Source organism: Cherax quadricarinatus, chromosome 2, assembly GCF_038502225.1.
Source record: "Cherax quadricarinatus isolate ZL_2023a chromosome 2, ASM3850222v1, whole genome shotgun sequence".
NCBI classification, from domain to species: Eukaryota; Metazoa; Arthropoda; class Malacostraca; order Decapoda; family Parastacidae; genus Cherax; species Cherax quadricarinatus.
In genome coordinates, this window is record NC_091293.1 from 79838068 (window position 1) to 79856408 (window position 18341).

At 44.3% G+C, this 18341-nt stretch overlaps 1 protein-coding gene across 2 annotated transcripts in view; it reads left to right on the forward strand.

The window, feature by feature from the left end:
* Positions 1-10761, forward strand: part of LOC128684324 (long-chain-fatty-acid--CoA ligase ACSBG2) — a 183554-nt gene extending 172793 nt beyond the window's left edge. For both annotated transcript variants that reach the window (XM_070089242.1, XM_070089248.1), the window contains exons 11-14: positions 270-398; positions 2492-2688; positions 8147-8344; positions 9701-10761. In XM_070089242.1, coding sequence (XP_069945343.1) covers positions 270-398; positions 2492-2688; positions 8147-8344; positions 9701-9893 — 717 coding nt within the window. In that variant the 3' untranslated portion in view covers positions 9894-10761. The remainder of the gene's footprint in view (positions 1-269; positions 399-2491; positions 2689-8146; positions 8345-9700) is intronic.
* Positions 10762-18341: the final 7580 nt, after the last annotated feature.

Sequence of the window (18341 nt, forward strand, 5' to 3'; positions counted from 1 at the left end):
TAAACTCTGCTAGGTAGTGCACACTAATTCTCCTTTTTTTGACTCAGTATATAATGTTTTCCGCCCAAGATTGGTTCCAGGCGCTAGAGGGATGTATCGTATAGGATTGATGACACAAATTAAAGTTCTAGCACGTAAGAGCCACCGTGAAAACACCAGAAAACCCGGAGATATATATTACACTGACACACTGGGTACCATGATATATATTACACTGACACACTGGGTACTATGTATAGAACTAACTGGCTGCTACTTGTCCTAAACAGATCCTTGCACAGACCACTGCAAAGTTGCAGACTTACGAAGGTTGCAAGAGAGGCGAGGGAGAGATCTGCATGAAGGGCAGAAACATCTTCATGGGATACCTGGGGCTGCCGGACGAGACTAATGCAACTGTATGTATTATCTGTATTAATTTCAGACAACAGTAATTCATTTAAACGTTTTTGTTTGTATACTTAAATTGTAGTTAACGTGTTGCACTTGGAAATATGTTGGAAATGGGTTGGAAATGAGTTGAGAATAATACGCTATTATGGGTTTAGTAGATGGGTGAGGATCGGTATAATAGACGGGAGAGGTTGGGTGCAATAGATGGGTGAGGATCGGTATAACAGATGGGAGAGGTTGGGTGCAATAGATGGGAGAGGTTGGGTGCAATAGATGGGAGAGGTTGTTAGACTTCCTTGTTACCAACAAGATTCCCCGTCCTACCGGAGGTCCTCCTAGTGACATTCAGAGGTTCCTAGCTAGACTAGTGACCTCCTCCAAGGGTTCCTGGCTAGACTAGTGACCTCCTCCAGGAGTTTATAGCTAGATTAGTAACCATCTCCAGGGGTTCTTAGCTAGACTAGTGACTTCCTCCATTTGTTCCCAGCTAGATTAGTAGCCTTCTCCAGGGGTTCATTGCTAGACTAATGATCTCCTCCAAGGGCTCCTAGCTAGATGAGTGACCTCCAGGGGTTCCTAGCTAAATTACTGACCCCTTCCAGGGGTTCCTAGCTAGACTAGTGACGTCCTTCAGGGGTTCCTAGCTAGACTAGTGATCTCCTCAAGAGGTTTCTAGGTAAACTAGTGACCTCCTGCAGGGGTTCCTAGCTCGACTAATGACCACCTCCAGGGGTTCCCAGCAAGATTAGTGACCTCTTCCAGGGGTTCCTAGCTAGACTAGTGACCTCCTCCAGGAGTTTCTAGCTAGACTAGTAACTTCCTCCGCGGTTTCCTAGCTAGATTAGTGACCTCCTCCAGGGGTTCATACCTAGACTAATGACCTCCTCCAAGGATTCCTAGCTAGACTAGTGAAATCCTCCAGGGGTTTCTAGCTAGACTAGTAACCTCCTGCAGGGTTTCCTAGCTCGACTAGTGACCTCTTCCTAGGGTTCCTAGCTAGTCTAGTGACCTCTTACAGGGGTTGATAGCTATACTAGTGACCTCCTCCATGTGTTCCTAGCTAGACTAATGACCTCCTGCAAGGGTTACTAGCTCGACTAGTGACCACCTCCAGGGGTTCCCAGCTAGATTAGTGACCTCCTCCAGGGGTTCCTAGCTAGAGCAGTGAATTCCTCCAGGGGTTTCTAACTAGACTTGTGTCCACTTGCAAGGGTTCCTAGATCTGCTAGTGACCTCCTTCAGGGTTTCCTAGCTAGACTAGTGACCTCTTCCAGTGGTTCCTAGCTAGAAAAGTTACCTTCTCTAGGGTTCCTAGCTAGACTAGTAACCTCCTCAAGGGGTTCTTAGCTGCACTAGTAACCTCCTCCAAGGGTTCCAGGAGACTAGTGACCTCCTCCGAGGGTTCCATGTAGACTAATGACCTCCTCCAGGGGTTCCTAGCTAGATTAGTGACCTCCTCCATGGGTTCATAGCTAGACTAAGGACCTCCTCCAAGGGTTCCTGGGGCTAGACTAGTGACCTCCTCCAGGGGTTCCTAGGTAGATTAGTGATCTTCTTCAGGGTTTCCTAGCTAGACTAGTGATCTCCTCAAGGGGTTTCTAGCTAGACTAATGACCTCCTGCAGGGGTTCCTATCTCGACTAATGACCTCATCCAGGGGTTCCATCTTGATTAGTGACCTCCTCCAGGGGTTTCTAGCTAGATTAGTGACCTCCTCCAGGGGTTTCTAGCTAGATTAGTGACCTCCTCTAGGGGTTCTTAGCTAGACTATTGACCTCCTCCTTGGGTTCCTAGCTAGTCTAGTGACGTCCTCCGGGGGTTCCTAGTTAGACTAGTGACCTCCTCCAGGGGTTCCTAGCTAGACTACTGCCCTCCTCCAGAAGTTCCTAGCTAGTCTAGTGACGTCCTCCAGGGGTTCCTGGGTAGACTAGTGACTTCCTCCAGGGGTTCCTAGCTAGTCTAGTGACGTCCTCCAGGGGTTCCTAGGTAGACTAGTGACGTCCACCAGGGGTTCCTAGGTAGACCAGTGACTTCCTCCAGGGGTTCCTAGCTAGACTCCTGCCGTCAATGCATTCTTATTTTTTCATTATGAATGACAGATCGACGATGAGGGTTGGCTACACTCCGGCGACATTGGTTCCCTCGATGACGACGGTTTCCTCTACATCACTGGACGCATCAAAGAGCTGGTTATCACAGCTGGTGGAGAGAACATACCACCTGTGCTCATCGAGAACGCTGTTAAGAAACATCTGCCGTTTATCAACTACGCTGTCCTGATCGGCGATAAGAGACGGTCAGTTCATGGTTATGGACCTCCTGTAATCTTTCTTTCACGATGATTGTTCAGCGTTCATAGTCTTGGTGTAAACTGTTTCCATGATAAAGTCTCCAGTAAGTTATTTTTATGACAAACTGCAGTACATGTATTACTATGAACAACAATGGGCTAGCCAAAGATTCGACTAGTGGATGATACCACTATGACCCCACCTCCTCCTGCTTCGCCTCACCTCACTACAGTATATAAGCCACGTCTACGGCCCTATGCTGTACATTCTACAGTATTGATGGAAAAAAATGTATCTTTAAACGTATAAGAGAAAATTTTAGAAAGGATTTAATTTTAAATGAGTTCTTCCTAACTGACCAGTTTTACCTCTTCGGCACGGCACAACGAACACTCAACGAATATGACTCACTCCTGGGATCAGTCTTTAAGGAGGCACTGAATCTGTCACTGGGAGATCGGCAATGGGATCAGACAACCCTCCCAGTGCGACTGGGAGGTATAGCTTTACCTGCATTTCTGTCTTCGTGTTTGGCTTCCAGTGGACTAGTCAAGGAGATTGTTCCCGAACGCTTGAGAGGTGCAGTAGAAGCTCAAGACCCCAGGTTCACTGAAGCAGCTGCGCGGTGGGACATCCTTGCAGACTCCTCCAGTAGACCAGCTCCTCCCAAAGAGCACCAGTAGTCCCACTGGGACAAACTGTTCTTGAAAAAAATCGCCAGCACAATGGTGAGCCAAAGCTTCAAGAAAGGACAACGCTCGTCTCCTAGCGGTGAAGGCACCACACTCAGGAAATTTCCTTCTAGCTGTTTCCAATTCCTCCCTGGGCACTCGACTCGACCCACAGGCCATTCGGATTGGTGTTACTCTTCGCCTAGCCGCCCCCATACTCACCATATTTGAGGCAGGGCGACGGCTGATCAATCTGGGCTTCATGGTCTCGTGTGTTACACATCAGAAGGTAAGTATGCTAGACATGAAGAGGTCAACGACATCATAAAGAGGAGCCTCACCACAGCCCGTTGCCCAGCTCAACAGGAACCCCAAGTACTAAGGTCTGACAGAAGTCAAAAGCATCCTGATGGAGTCACTATGCTACCCTGGAAGGATGGTAAGCAGATTGCCTGAGACTACACCTGTGCCACCACATTGGCAGACACCTACTTGCCATACTCCGTAGCTGAAGGAGGTGGAGCTGCCAACCACAGGGAGACCCAGAAGACCCGCAAATATGAAGGCCTTTCCCCTTGCTATAACTTCATCCCAATAGGGTCAGAGACTCTTTGAGCATGGGGCAAGTGTGCTCTAAAGTTCTTCAAAGAGCTGGGTGAAAAACTCATCATAGAAACCAAGGACCATAGGGCAGCCAGCTTCCTCTTTCAGAGACAGTGTTGCAATTCAGAAGGGAAATGCCCGCAGCATTCTGGGCATGTGGCCCACTGGAGAGGAACTGGATGAAGTATTCGAGATGTAGCTCTGAGATGTTATCTATGTTGTTCTACTCTCTATTGTATTTTTGTCAATGTATTTTGTCTTTAAATAAAGTCTACATAGAATATAAAATATAGAGGGTGGTAAGAGAAAGCAATATTCAAACACCTTCAGGGAGAACCTTGAGTTTTTCCTGAAGCAGGTTTATTTTGTCTGAGATGAGGGTCTCCAGCACAGTTCCAGACGTGATACCTTCCTACACACACACACACACACACACACACACACACACACACACACACACACACAATGATAAAGCTCACGGTTCAGGGAGAGTGACCTAGTAGCGATCAGTGAAGAGGCGAGGCCAGGAGCTCGGACTCGACCCCCGCAACCTCAACTAGGTGAGTACAACTAAGTGAGTACACACACAGGAGCTGAGTCTCGACCCCTGCAACCACAATTAGGCGAGTACACACACACACACACACACACACACACACACACACACACACACACACACACACACACACACACACAGATAACTGCTGCAGCATATGGGCGCTTGGCAAACCTCAGAACAGCATTCCGACATCTTAATAAGGAATCGTTCAGGACCCTGTACACCGTGTACGTTAGGCCCATATTGGAGTATGTGGCACCAGTTTGGAACCCACACCTAGCCAAGCATGTAAAGAAACTAGAGAAAGTGCAAAGGTTTGCAACAAGACTAGTCCCAGAGTTAAGAGGCATGTCCTACGAGGAGAGGTTAAGGGAAATCAACCTGACGACACTGGAGGACATGAGAGATAGGGGGGACATGATAACGACTTACAAAATACTGAGAGGAATTGACAAGGTGGACAAAGACAGGATGTTCCAGAGACTGGGCACAGCAACACGGGGACACAGTTAGAAGCTGAAAACACAGATGAATGACAGGGATGTTAGGAAGTGTTTCTTCATCAGCAGAGTAGTCAGGAAGCGGAATAGTTTGGGAAGAGATGTAGTGGAGGCAGGATCCATACATAGCTTTAAGCAGAGGTACGATAAAACTCATGGTTCAGGGAGAGTGACCTAGTGGCGACCAGTGAAGAGGCGGGGCCAGGAGCTTGGACTCGACCCCTGCAACCTCAACTAGGTGAGTACAACTAGGTGAGGTGAGTACGTGGTAATACTTTATTTACAGCTAGCAAAGTCAGGGTATTTCTCCAGAATGGTCTGTAATATACCACTGTAGATAAAATACTTTGCCATTTCTTGAACATTTCTGAGTGAATTGTTTCTTAATTCATTAATTTTATCGCATTCCAGTACATAATGACGCAAGGTGTGACAATAGTCCATCTGGCAAAGTTTACATTTCGTTTGGTCTACATCTGGAGGTGGTGATTTAACCATAGATACTTGTAACCCAGCCGGAGCCGGGGGTTTAGTTCGTTTAATATCTTTATTATGCACCCCATACCCATGGTGTGGGCGGTAGTCAAAAGATTACAAAGGTACATAATGGGTCCAGTGACTGGACCCCAAAGTTATGATAGCTGAACTAGTTACAAAGGTAATGAACTCCAGGTAGATCTGGTCAGTCATGGCAAGTTACAGAGGTAATGAATCAGCCTCACTCCTATACATGGTTACAATCATGAACAAATTACAAAGTAATGAGCCACTGACACGTCCACACCCGATCACAATTGTAATGAGTTAAATACAAATATTAAGTGGGTCATACACCCACACGAGCGCGCGTGCACACACATACACACACGAGGGCGCACGCACAGACACGTGTACATGAGCGTACAAATATATGCATACACACAAGCACGCACACACACACACGCACAGTCATGGAGAAGATTATCAGGAGGAGAGTGGTCGAACACCTGGAAAGGAACAAGATTATAAATGAAAACCAGCATGGGTTCATGGAAGGCAAATCTTGTATCACAAACCTCCTGGAGTTTTATGACAAGGTAACAGAAGTAAGACACGAGAGAGAGGGGTGGGTAGATTGCGTTTTCCTAGACTGCAGGAAGGCCTTTGACACAGTTCCCCACAAGAGATTAGTGCAGAAGCTGGAGGATCAGGCGCATGTAAAAGGGAGGGCACTGCAATGGATAAGGGAATACCTGACAGGGAGGCAGCAACGAGTCATGGTACGTGAAGAGGTATCACAGTGGGCGCCTGTTACGAGCGGGGTCCTACAGGGGTCAGTTCTAGGACCAGTGCTATTTTTGATATATGTGAACGACATGATGGAAGGAATAGACTCTGAAGTGTCCCTGTTCGCAGATGACGTGAAGTTGATGAGAAGAATTAAATCGGACGAGGATGAGGCAGGACTGCAAAGAGACCTGGACAGGCTGGACATGTGGTCCAGTAACTGGCTTCTCGAATTCAATCCAGCCAAATGTAAAGTCATGAAGATTGGGGAGGGGCAAAGAAGACCGCAGACAGAGTATAGGCTAGGTGGACAAAGACTACAGACCTCACTCAGGGAGAAAGACCTTGGGGTGACCATAACACCGAGCACATCACCGGAGGCACACATCAACAAAATAACTGCTGCAGCATACGGGCGCCTGGCAAACCTGAGAATAGCGTTCCGATACCTTAATAAGGAATCGTTCAAGACACTGTACACTGTGTATGTTAGGCCCATACTGGAGTATGCAGCACCAGTCTGGAACCCACACCTGGTCAAGCACGTCAAGAAGTTAGAGAAAGTACAAAGGTTTGCAACAAGGCTAGTCCCAGAGCTCAAGGGAATGTCGTACGAGGAATGGTTAAGGGAAATCGGACTGACGACACTGGAGGACGGAAGGGTCAGGGGAGACATGATAACGACATACAAGATACTGCGGGGAATAGACAAGGTGGACAGAGATAGGATGTTCCAGAGAGGGGACACAGGGACAAGGGGTCACAACTGGAAGCTGAAGACTCAGACGAGTCACAGGGACGTTAGGAAGTATTTCTTCAGTCATAGAGTTGTCAGGAAGTGGAATAGCCTAGCAAGTGTAGTGGAGGCAGGAACCATACATAGTTTTAAGAAGAGGTATGATACAGCTCAGGAAGCAGAGGGAGAGAGGACCTAGTAGCGATCAGTGAAGAGGCGGGGCCAGGAGCTGAGTCTCGACCCCTGCAACCACAATTAGGTGAGTACAATTAGGCGAGTACACACACACACACACACACACACACACACACACACACACACACGTGGTAATGCTTTATTTACAGCTAGCAAAGTCAGGGTATTTCTCCAGAATGGTCTGTAATATACCACTGTGGATAAAATACTTTGCAATTTCTTGAACATTTCTGAGTGAGTTGTCTGTAAATTCATTAATTTTATCGCACTCCAGTACATAATGACTCAAGGTGTGACAATAGTCCATCTGGCAAAGTTTACATTTCGTTTGGTCTACATCTGGTGGTGGTGATTTAACCTGCCAAAGATACTTGTAACCCAGCTGGAGCCGGGCGGTAGTGACATCCAAGAGTCTGCTTATTTTGTTGGATGCACCATAGACATGTGGCTCCTCCTGCATGATGGAATGATGATAGATGGACTGACTTGTGTCAATCTCCCTAAGTCTTAAGTCAATAAAGTTCATTTGAAGATCTTTTAAAAGTCACATCAACACTACGTTATATAAACGTTATATCCTTTAATAATTACAATAATTACCAGAAAATTTTGAGAATTTTCCACACGTACTTCGGTGTTTGTTGACTGTTATGGGTGGCAGTAAATAGGTAAGTTAGCATTATTTAACTTATGAGTGGGAGTAAGTAGGTACTTAGGCGTTAGTTAACTGTTATAGGTGGCAGTAAATAGGTACTTAGGCGTTGGTTAATTGTTATAGGTGGCAGTAAATAGGTACTTAGGCGTTAGTAAACTGTTAGGGTGGCTTCCTGGGAGAGGTCGTGGCATACAGTAGATCTGGGTACTGAAATAAGGTATGATCGTAGCTCTTGGGCTGTAAATTAAAAGTAAATTTATTTAATACGTTTTTTACAGCTACCTGTCAATGCTTCTGACACTGAAGAGTGAGTGTGATGAGAACACTGGTGAACCTCTGCCAGTCTTAACCCCAGCCTGCCAGGCCATCATGAAGGACATAGGCCTGCAGATACGAACAACTCACGAGGCTTTAGCTGAAGTTACAGCCAATCCCAGAGGAGCTTTAGCTGAACTAATACAGAGAGGAATTGAAAGGTAAGTTAGGAGATTTGGAGAGGGAACAAAATAATAATTATAAAACGATACTAAGATAATAATCAGGGTGTTTATGACACACTCGAATTAATGCTATTAGATATGTGGGCCAATTAGACACGTGTGCAACATCTGGGTATCTTTACAAAGTAGATACAATGTAAAGATACCCAGATATTGCACATGTGTCTAATTCATCGTTTTGTTCGAATTGCATTCCTCTGACAGATAGGAAGGTCGTTTGAGGGTAAATTCTGTACACTTCTGGCAAGACACCTACTGACTGAATGACGGTGAATGTGTTTATCCTTTTTCTTGAGTCGCTGTGCCTTGGCAGGAGGCCGTCAAGGCAACGTGAAGGTATCATTAAAACACTGTAGAAAATCTAGTGAGGAATACTTACTCTTTAAGTTTAACTGTCGACTTGTCTCTGTTCTGCCAATAATAATATTGTTCTCTGTCTGTTTATATGTGATCTTTGTTTATATGTGCAATTAAAATGGCAAGCAATTCAGTTTGCAGTGTTGACGTCCAGTTAATTCTTATGTATAACTCAACAAAGTTGCTATCGTTCTTAACTAAGAAAGTGGCTTAGATTTATTAGTGTGTATAACCGGAGGTAAATTATTCCTAACAGTTAAGCCAGAAATTTCTTCTTGGGCAGCTGCCTTTACAAGTGATTTAAAGAAGGCATTACTAGTGATGAGTTTCTTGGGAGGGGCTTGCAGGTATATATACCTGGGGGTGGTCCGGGAGTCAGCGTCTCCGCGGCCAGGTCCATGACCAGGCCTCACGGTGGATCAGGGCCTGATCCACCTGGACCATTATGTGCCTCTGTAATGTTGAACTACAGCTCCCAGACCCATTATGTGCATCTTCAATGTTGAGGTACAGTTCCTAGAACATGTGCCTCTGTAATGTTGAGGTACAGTGCCTGGACCAATTATATGCCTCTGTAATATTGAGGTACAGCTCCAGGAACCATTATTTACCTCTGTAAAGTTGAGATACAGTCCCTGGACCAATTATGCTCCTCTATAATGCTGATATAAAGTTTCTGGACCCATTATATACGTTTATAATGTTGAGACACAGTCCATCGAACCATTATGTGCCTCTCTAATTTTGAAGTATAGTCCCTGGACCCACTATATGCCTCTGTAATCTTTTGATTATTGCCCAGAGGATAGATATGGGTGGCATAATACAGATATTAAACCAAAACAATGAGAGAGAGAGGGGGGGGAGGGAGAACGAATCCTTACAACTACCCACATAACTCCCAGTTCCTCAATTTCTCTTCCAATTAACTTCTTGTTTTTGTTGTTGTAACCCACTGATCTGTTTCTGATAAAGGTACAACGAGGAAGACGCAGTGTCCAACGCTCAGAGGATACACAAGTGGACACTGCTGCCGCAGGACTTCTCTCTACCCACCGGCGAACTCAACAACACCCTCAAGCTAAAAAGAAGATTTCTTATGGAGAAATATAAAGACGTTATTGACTCCATGTATAGTTTGGGAGGAGAACTGTCGAGTAAATTATAAATGTGTCGACATCCACCTCTGTGTGTGTGTGTAACTACCATCTGTGTCGACTACCATCTGTGTGTGTGTCGACTACCATCTGTGTGTGTGTCGACTGCCACCTTTGTGTATATGAACTACCAGTTCTGTGTGTGTGTTGACTATAAGCTCTGTGTGTTTGTTAACTAGCATCTATGTGTGTGTGTGTGTGTGTGTGTGTGTGTCGACTAGCACCTCCGTGTGTGTGTGTGTGTGTGTGTGTGTGTGTGTGTGCGTGTGCGTGCGTGTGTGTGTTTACTACCATCTGTGTGTGTGTACTCGCCTAATTGTGGTTGCAGGGGTCGATATTCAGCTCCTGGCCCTGCCTCTTCACCAGCGCCTCTTCACCCCGCCTCCTCACCAGCATCAAGGAACCTTGAGGCTGGTGAGGGGCTCTTGATCTAGAGAATTGGATCTGTGCTCTAGTTAAATTAATAATAATAATAATTATTATTATTATTTTTTTATTATAATAACGAACGCCGGTAACTCAGTGCAGTGTTTACCTCGCTGTGGGAGCAGTTCTCTCCTGCTTTGCTTACATTTTTAACAGTCATTTGGCCAAATTTAATTTTTCTAAGCATGGGTCCTAAGAAAGTAAGTGTAAAGGACAGTGTTGAGAAGAAAAAGAGAATGGTTTCCATGGAATTAAATCATGAAATCATAGATAAACAAGTGAGGTGTCCAGATTTTGGGTTGAGGGGGGGAGCTGGCTTGTAACTCAAATATTGGCTCGTAACTCAGAGCAAAAAATCGACCCAGGGATGACTCCTAACTCAAAAAACTGGTACGTCGAGACACTCGTAAGTCAAGGTTCCACTGTGTGTGTGTGTATATATATATATATATATATATATATATATATATATATATATATATATATATATATATATATATATATATATTATATATAATATATATATATTATATATATATATATATATATATATATATATTTTTTATCACACTGGCCGATTCCCACCAAGGCAGGGTGGCCTGAAAAAGAAAAACTTTCACCATCATTCACTCCATCACTGTCTTGCCAGAAGGGTGCTTTACACTACAGTTTTTAAACTGCAACATTAACACCCCTCCTTCAGAGTGCAGGCACTGTACTTCCCATCTCCAGGACTCAAGTCCGGCCTGCCGGTTTCCCTGAACCCCTTCATAAATGTTACTTTGCTCACACTCCAACAGCACGTCAAGTATTAAAAACCATTTGTCTCCATTCACTCCTATCAAACACGCTCACGCATGCCTGCTGGAAGTCCAAGCCCCTCGCACACAAAACCTCCTTTACCCCCTCCCTCCAACCTTTCCTAGGCCGACCCCTACCCCGCCTTCCTTCCACTACAGACTGATACACTCTTGAAGTCATTCTGTTTCGCATCAAGAGTGTATCAGTCTGTAGTGGAAGGAAGGCGGGGTAGGGGTCGGCCTAGGAAAGGTTGGAGGGAGGGGGTAAAGGAGGTTTTGTGTGCGAGGGGCTTGGACTTCCAGCAGGCATGCGTGAGCGTGTTTGATAGGAGTGAATGGAGACAAATGGTTTTTAATACTTGATGTGCTGTATGTGTATATATATATATATATATATATATATATATATATATATATATATATATATATATATATATATATATATATATAATTTATTTATTGTGCCAAATAGGTAAAACTGGTCAATTAGGAATTATAAAAAGACTAGACATACTTTTCACAGCAACTGAAAAAATGAATATCCACTTGGACTCTTTATCAACCTGAAGAAAGCTTTTGATTCAGTGGACCACAACATCTTGTTTCACAAACTTGATCATTACGGTATCAGAGGTCTTGCACTTGCATATATCAAGTCTTACCTTACTAACAGACAGCAATATGTCTCTGTTAAGGACACAAAAACAAGATCTCTGGACAGGGATACCTGAAAATATCTGGAGGGGGTTTTGGGGGGTCAACGCCTCTGCGGCTCGGTCTGAGACAAGGCCTCGTGGTGGATCATGGTCTGATCAACCAGGTTGTTACTGCTGGCTGCATGCAAGTGTCCTTGGCCTCCTATTTTTCCCTTGATATATCAACTACCTTCCACAGCGTCCGCTGTGTGGGACCCAAGGTTTGTAATTATTACTGGATGTATAAAATTTCATTTTTCACTTAATATATTGCTTATATCTTCATTAATAGCTAAAATGAAAATATTTTGATTTATATTATTATCTGACCCTATGTTATTAGTTATGTAAACAGGTAGGACGTGTTTTTCTTGAATTATGTTGGAAACAGCCTTTGCTAACTACCGTAAGATTATTAGGTTGAATCCGTCTCTCGGGGGTGTCCCATGAACTCGGTGGCCTGGTGGCTAAAGCTCCCGCTTCACACACGGAGGACCCGGGTTCGATTCCCGGCGGGTGGAAACATTCCGACACGTTTCCTTACACCTGTTGTCCTGTTCACCTAGCAGCAAATAGGTACCTGGGTGTTAGTCGACTGGTGTGGGTCGCATCCTGGGGGACAAGATTAAGAACCCCAATGGAAATAAGTTACAGTCCTCGATGACGCACTGACTTTCTTGGGTTATCCTGGGTGGCTAACCCTCCGGGGTTAAAAATCCGAACGAAATCTTATCTTATCTTAAACGGCTTGGAAGCGTTGCCTGGGTCAGTCCCTGCCTGCCCCTACCCCAGGAAACATCTTCCTTTCCTCTGAATAGTTTATTAGTCTCGAGTTTTGGATAAAAGAAGGTTTCGTTGGTGAGCCGGAACCTGTTTCTCGCTACTCTGAGTATCTGTGAGGCAGAGTTATTCCCAGACATAGTGATTTTGATACTGACTCAGGTTGTGGTTCTTTCTGACATTCCAAAGTAATGCTTTGGATTTAACTGTATGGTTTCTACGTATTACTATAGTCCAGAATTTGTTGGGCCGAACCTACATTCGACTTCCATTGACTCTTCTGAAGATCTCTGTTGGGTTTGATAAAATTCTTTGTTCCTGCTCCTTTGTGATTGTTATATTCTGATGTTTCGACATGTGTGTTTACCTATGTGTAAACTCTTGCTTTGTAGGTAACAATGGGTGAAAAGATACATTTTTCGAAGAATTATGATTAATCTTGGCTTGATTAAGAGTCTAGCCACGTCAAGCCATTAATTATACTTGAAAATTACTGGGACTTTCATATATGCAAATATATATAAATTATGCAAGACTTGTAGTAAAGTTTTCTCGAAGTTGTACTGTAAGTAAAGTGCCTTCAGCACTGTAGTACCAACAGTACTATTCTGTAGTACTCAACGAGAGAGAGGAAAGCTTTGTATCAGATTCCATGTAATATTAATCTTTTCAGACACTTACATTAAAGATATTAAAATTTATCTTGTCGGATCATTGCCTCATAAGTTATATTCCCAAATCTCTAGAATAATGGTGTTTCTACCAAAGGATAATTAGACCTGTCTTTGATCCAACTGCTTGTTACGAAAGTTATTACAGACTAAATACATAAAGGGATTCATTCAAGAACTGCCTGGAGTTATCTGCCCTTTTTGTGTAACCCAACAACACACAAAATTTCTTTTTGTAATACTTGTCAACACAGGTGTTGTCATCTGCCACCCAACTCGGTCATCATTCAATAACTTTATTAAAGAACTCTTTAAAATATCCACGTGGATGACTACCAATTAACTTATACTTAACACTCACCAAACTTTCGTAAGTTTAGTTTAATATGTTTATTATGCACCCCATACCCATCCTGTGGGCGGTAGTCAAAAGATTACAGAGGAAACAGGGAAACATGCACCAACAGGGAATACAGTCACAGAAACCCAAGGCAAACGGAAACCAAGCCTGTGCACATGCTATGCACTTGGTATCTGCAGACATGGGAAATCTGGAAAAACAGACGGGACGTGCAACTGTGACCACCCTAGAAATTGCCATGCCCATATAACAGGAAAATGCAAACTCCCTCCCTGTAATCTTTTTCACCCTGAAATGTGTACCTCTTCAGTACAGGACCCCTCATGGAAGGTTCCTTGATGTTGGTGAGGGGCTCTTGATTTAGGGAATTGGATCTGTGTTCCAGTTCCCCGAATTAAGCCTGAATGCCTTCCACATCCCCCTCCCCTGGGCGCTGTATAATCCTACGGGTTTAGCGCTTCCCCCTTGATTATAATAATAATAATTCAGTACAGGAAAGACTGTGCTATAACTTAAATTGCCAGGCACACCATCTAAAGGGTACAAAAAGATACAAAACATCCAGGCCATGGGAAAACCTGGGTAGCCACAGCCACTCAAGAGGGAGAGGTTTTTTAGTGCCAGGAAGGAAAAAAAAACTGGCAGGAAATGGCAGAAATCGTACACCAAATCCAGTCATTCCTGGAGTGGGACCACAGTCGATGGCCTCCACTCCAAACCAACAGATACAGATACTAATGCCGGAAAAAAAATCCCCCCCCCCAGTACCAACAATACCACCAGTCCGATGACATTCTTCTTTGCAAATATACAGGGTCTAAAGCCAGCAACAAACAACAAAATACCTTTCATCCGTGGACTGCTTGCAGAGGCAAAGGCAATGTTCGCGGCTTTCGCTGAGACCCACATAAAGGATCACTTGGACAACGAAATATGGATCCCAGGTTACAACCTATACAGATGTGACAGAGTGAACAGGCAAAAGGGGTGGTTGGCCTGTACATTGCAGAGTCACTTGTTTGCACAGAACTGCTAAATGCCTCAAATGATGCAGTGGAAGTTTTAGCAGTAAAGGTCGAGAACCAAAACCTAGTCATTGTGGTAGTCTACAAGCCTCCGGATGCAACATCCCAGCAATTCCAGGAACAGCTGTTAAAAATTCACAACTCTGGAAAATCTTCCAGCTCCTGCACTCAACATCTTGCTCCTGGGGGATTTCAACTTAAGGCACCTAAAATGGAGGAATATAGTAAATAATATTGTTGCAGTAATAACACCAGGAGGCAGCTCTGATGAAAACTCACACTCGCACGAGCTTTTAAATCTCTGCACAAAATTCAATTTAAACCAGCAAATAATAGAGCCTACTAGACTGGAGAATACACTAGACCTCATCTTCACTAACAATGATGATCTGAAAAGAAATGTCACCATATCAAAAACAATATACTCGGATCACAACATAATTGAGGTTCAGACATGTATGCGTGGAGCCCCAGACAGACATAATGAGACTAGTCACGAGGGAGCATTCACCAAATTCAACTTCAATAACAAAAACATAGTGGGACCAAGTAAACCAAGTCCTAACCGATATAAGCTGGGAAGATATACTAAGCAACACAGACCCCAACGTATGCCTAGAACAGATTAACTTGGTGGCATTCGATGTATGCACAAGGCTTATTCCTCTAAGAAAAAGGAGGAGTAGATGTAAAATAGAAAGAGACAGGAGCTCCCTTTACAGGTCACGGAAAAGAATAACAGAGCGGCTAAAAGAGGTCAATATTTCTGAAATGCGTAGGGAGACACTGGTCAGAGAAATAGTAAGCATCGAACTCAAGCTAAAGGAATCTTATAGGAGTCAGGAATCGCGGTTAGAACTAAAAGCCATAAATGAAATCGAAAGAAACCCAAAGTATTTCTTCTCCTATGCCAAATCAAAGTCGAGAACAACATCCAGTATTGGGCCCCTACTTAAACAAGATGGGTCCTACACAGATGACAGCAAGGAAATGAGTGAGCTACTCAAGTTCCAATATGACTCAGTTTTTAGCAAGCCGCTAACCAGACTGAGAGTCGAAGATCAAAATGAATTTATGAGAGAGCCACAAAATTTGGTTAACACAAGCCTATCCGATGTTATCCTGACGCCAAATGACTTCGAACAGGCGATAAATGACATGCCCATGCACTCTGCCCCAGGGCCAGACTCATGGAACTCCGTGTTCATCAAGAACTGCAAGAAGCACCTATCACGAGCCTTTTCCATCCTATGGAGAGGGAGCATGGACACGGGGGTCGTCCCACGGTTACTAAAAACAACAGACATAGCCCCACTCCACAAAGGGAGAAGTAAAGCAACAGCAAAGAACTACAGACCGATAGCACTAACATCCCATATCATAAAAATCTTTGAAAGGGTCATAAGAAGCAAGATCACCACCCATCTAGAAACCCATCAGTTACACAACCCAGGGCAACATGGGTTTAGAACAGGTCGCTCCTGTCTGTCTCAACTATTGGATCACTACGACAAGGTCCTAAATGCACTAGAAGATAAAAAGAATGCAGATGTAATATATACAGACTTTGCAAAAGCCTTCGACAAGTGTGACCATGGCGTCATAGCGCACAAAATGCGTGCTAAAGGAATAACGGGAAAAGTCGGTCGATGGATCTATAATTTCCTCACTAACAGAACACAGAGAGTAGTAGTCAACAGAGTAAAGTCCGAGGCAGGCACGGTGAAAAGCTCTGTTCCACAAGGCACGGTACTCGCTCCCATCTTGTTCCTCATCCTCATATCTGACATAGACAAGGATGTCAGCCACAGCACCGTGTCTTCCTTTGCAGATGACACCCGAATCTGCATGACAGTGTCTTCCATTGCAGACACTGCAAGGCTCCAGGCAGACATCAACCGAATCTTTCAGTGGGCTGCACAAAACAATATGGAGTTCAACGATGAGAAATTTCAATTACTCAGATATGGTAAACACGAGGAAATTAAATCTTCATCAGAGTACAAAATAAATTCTGGCCACAAAATAGAGCGAAACACCAACGTCAAAGACCTGGGAGTGATCATGTCGGAGGATCTCACCTTCAAGGACCATAACATTGTATCGATCGCATCTGCTAGAAAAATGACAGGATGGATAATGAGAACCTTCAAAACGAGGGATGCCAAGCCCATGATGACACTCTTCAGGTCACTTGTTCTATCTAGGGTGGAATATTGCTGCACACTAACAGCACCTTTCAAGGCAGGTGAAATTGCTGACCTAGAAAATGTACAGAGAACCTTCACAGCGCGCATAACGGAGATAAAACACCTCAATTACTGGGAGCGCTTGAGGTTCCTGAACCTGTATTCCCTGGAACGCAGGCGGGAGAGATACATGATTATATACACCTGGAAAATCCTAGAGGGACTAGTACCGAACTTGCACACGAAAATCACTCACTACGAAAGCAAAAGACTTGGCAGACGATGCAACATCCCCCCAATGAAAAGCAGGGGTGTCACTAGCACTTTAAGAGACCATACAATAAGTGTCATGGGCCCGAGACTGTTCAACTGCCTCCCAAGCATACATAAGGGGGATTACCAACAGACCCCTGGCAGTCTTTAAGCTGGCACTGGACAAGCACCTAAACTCGGTTCCTGATCAGCCGGGCTGTGGCTCGTACGTTGGTTTGCGTGCAGCCAGCAGTAACAGCCTGGTTGATCAGGCTCTGATCCACCAGGAGGCCTGGTCACAGATCGGGCCGCGGGGGCGTTGACCCCCGGAACTCTCTCCAGGTAAACTCCAGGTCGACCGCATGTTGGAGAGAAACTGTAATGAGGTGACAGTCAGCGCCTGCACAGGCAATAGCAAAAACATCTACATAGAATGATAACCAAATATTGGATGGAAGAACAGAGGCCAAATCATTTATAGCAAGGAGAAAAAGTGTTGTGCTTGGAACACATCCCTGAGGGACACCTTCAGCTTGGATAAAGTCCGGGGAGAGCACATTATTGACTCGAACACGGAAATGTCTGTCAGTTAAAAAGTTCTTAAGGAAAGATGGTAGACTGCCTCGGAGGCCTAAGAAGTGGGCTTGGGCCAAAATATTATACCTCAAAGTTGTGTCATATGCTTTCTCAAGGTCAAAAAATATGCCAATAACTTAGTGTTTATTCGCAAAGGCATTACAAACATACGTATCCAAACGTAGTAATGGGTCTATGGTAGAATGGCTCTTACGAAAGCCATATTGACGAGTGGAGAGACTGTTGTGTGTCTCTAAATACCACATTAAACGTCTATTTACCAGACGTTCCATCACTTTGCAAACTGCACTGGTAAGAGCGATGGGACGATAGCGGGAGGCTTCAGAATGAAAAGAATAACAGACTGGCTAAAAGAGGTCAATATATCTGAAATGCGTAGGGAGACACTGGTCAGAGAAATAGCAAGCATCGAACTTAAGCTAAAGGAATCTTATAGAAGTCAGGAATCGCGGAAAGAACTAAAAGCCATAAATGAAATCGAAAGAAACCCAAAGTATTTCTTCTCCTATGCGAAATCAAAGTCGAGAACAACGTCCAGTATTGGGCCCCTACTTAAACAAGATGGGTCCTACACAGATGACAGCAAGGAAATGAGTGAGCTACTCAAGTCCCAGTATGACTCAGTTTTTAGCAGGCCGCTAACCAGACTGAGAGTCGAAGATC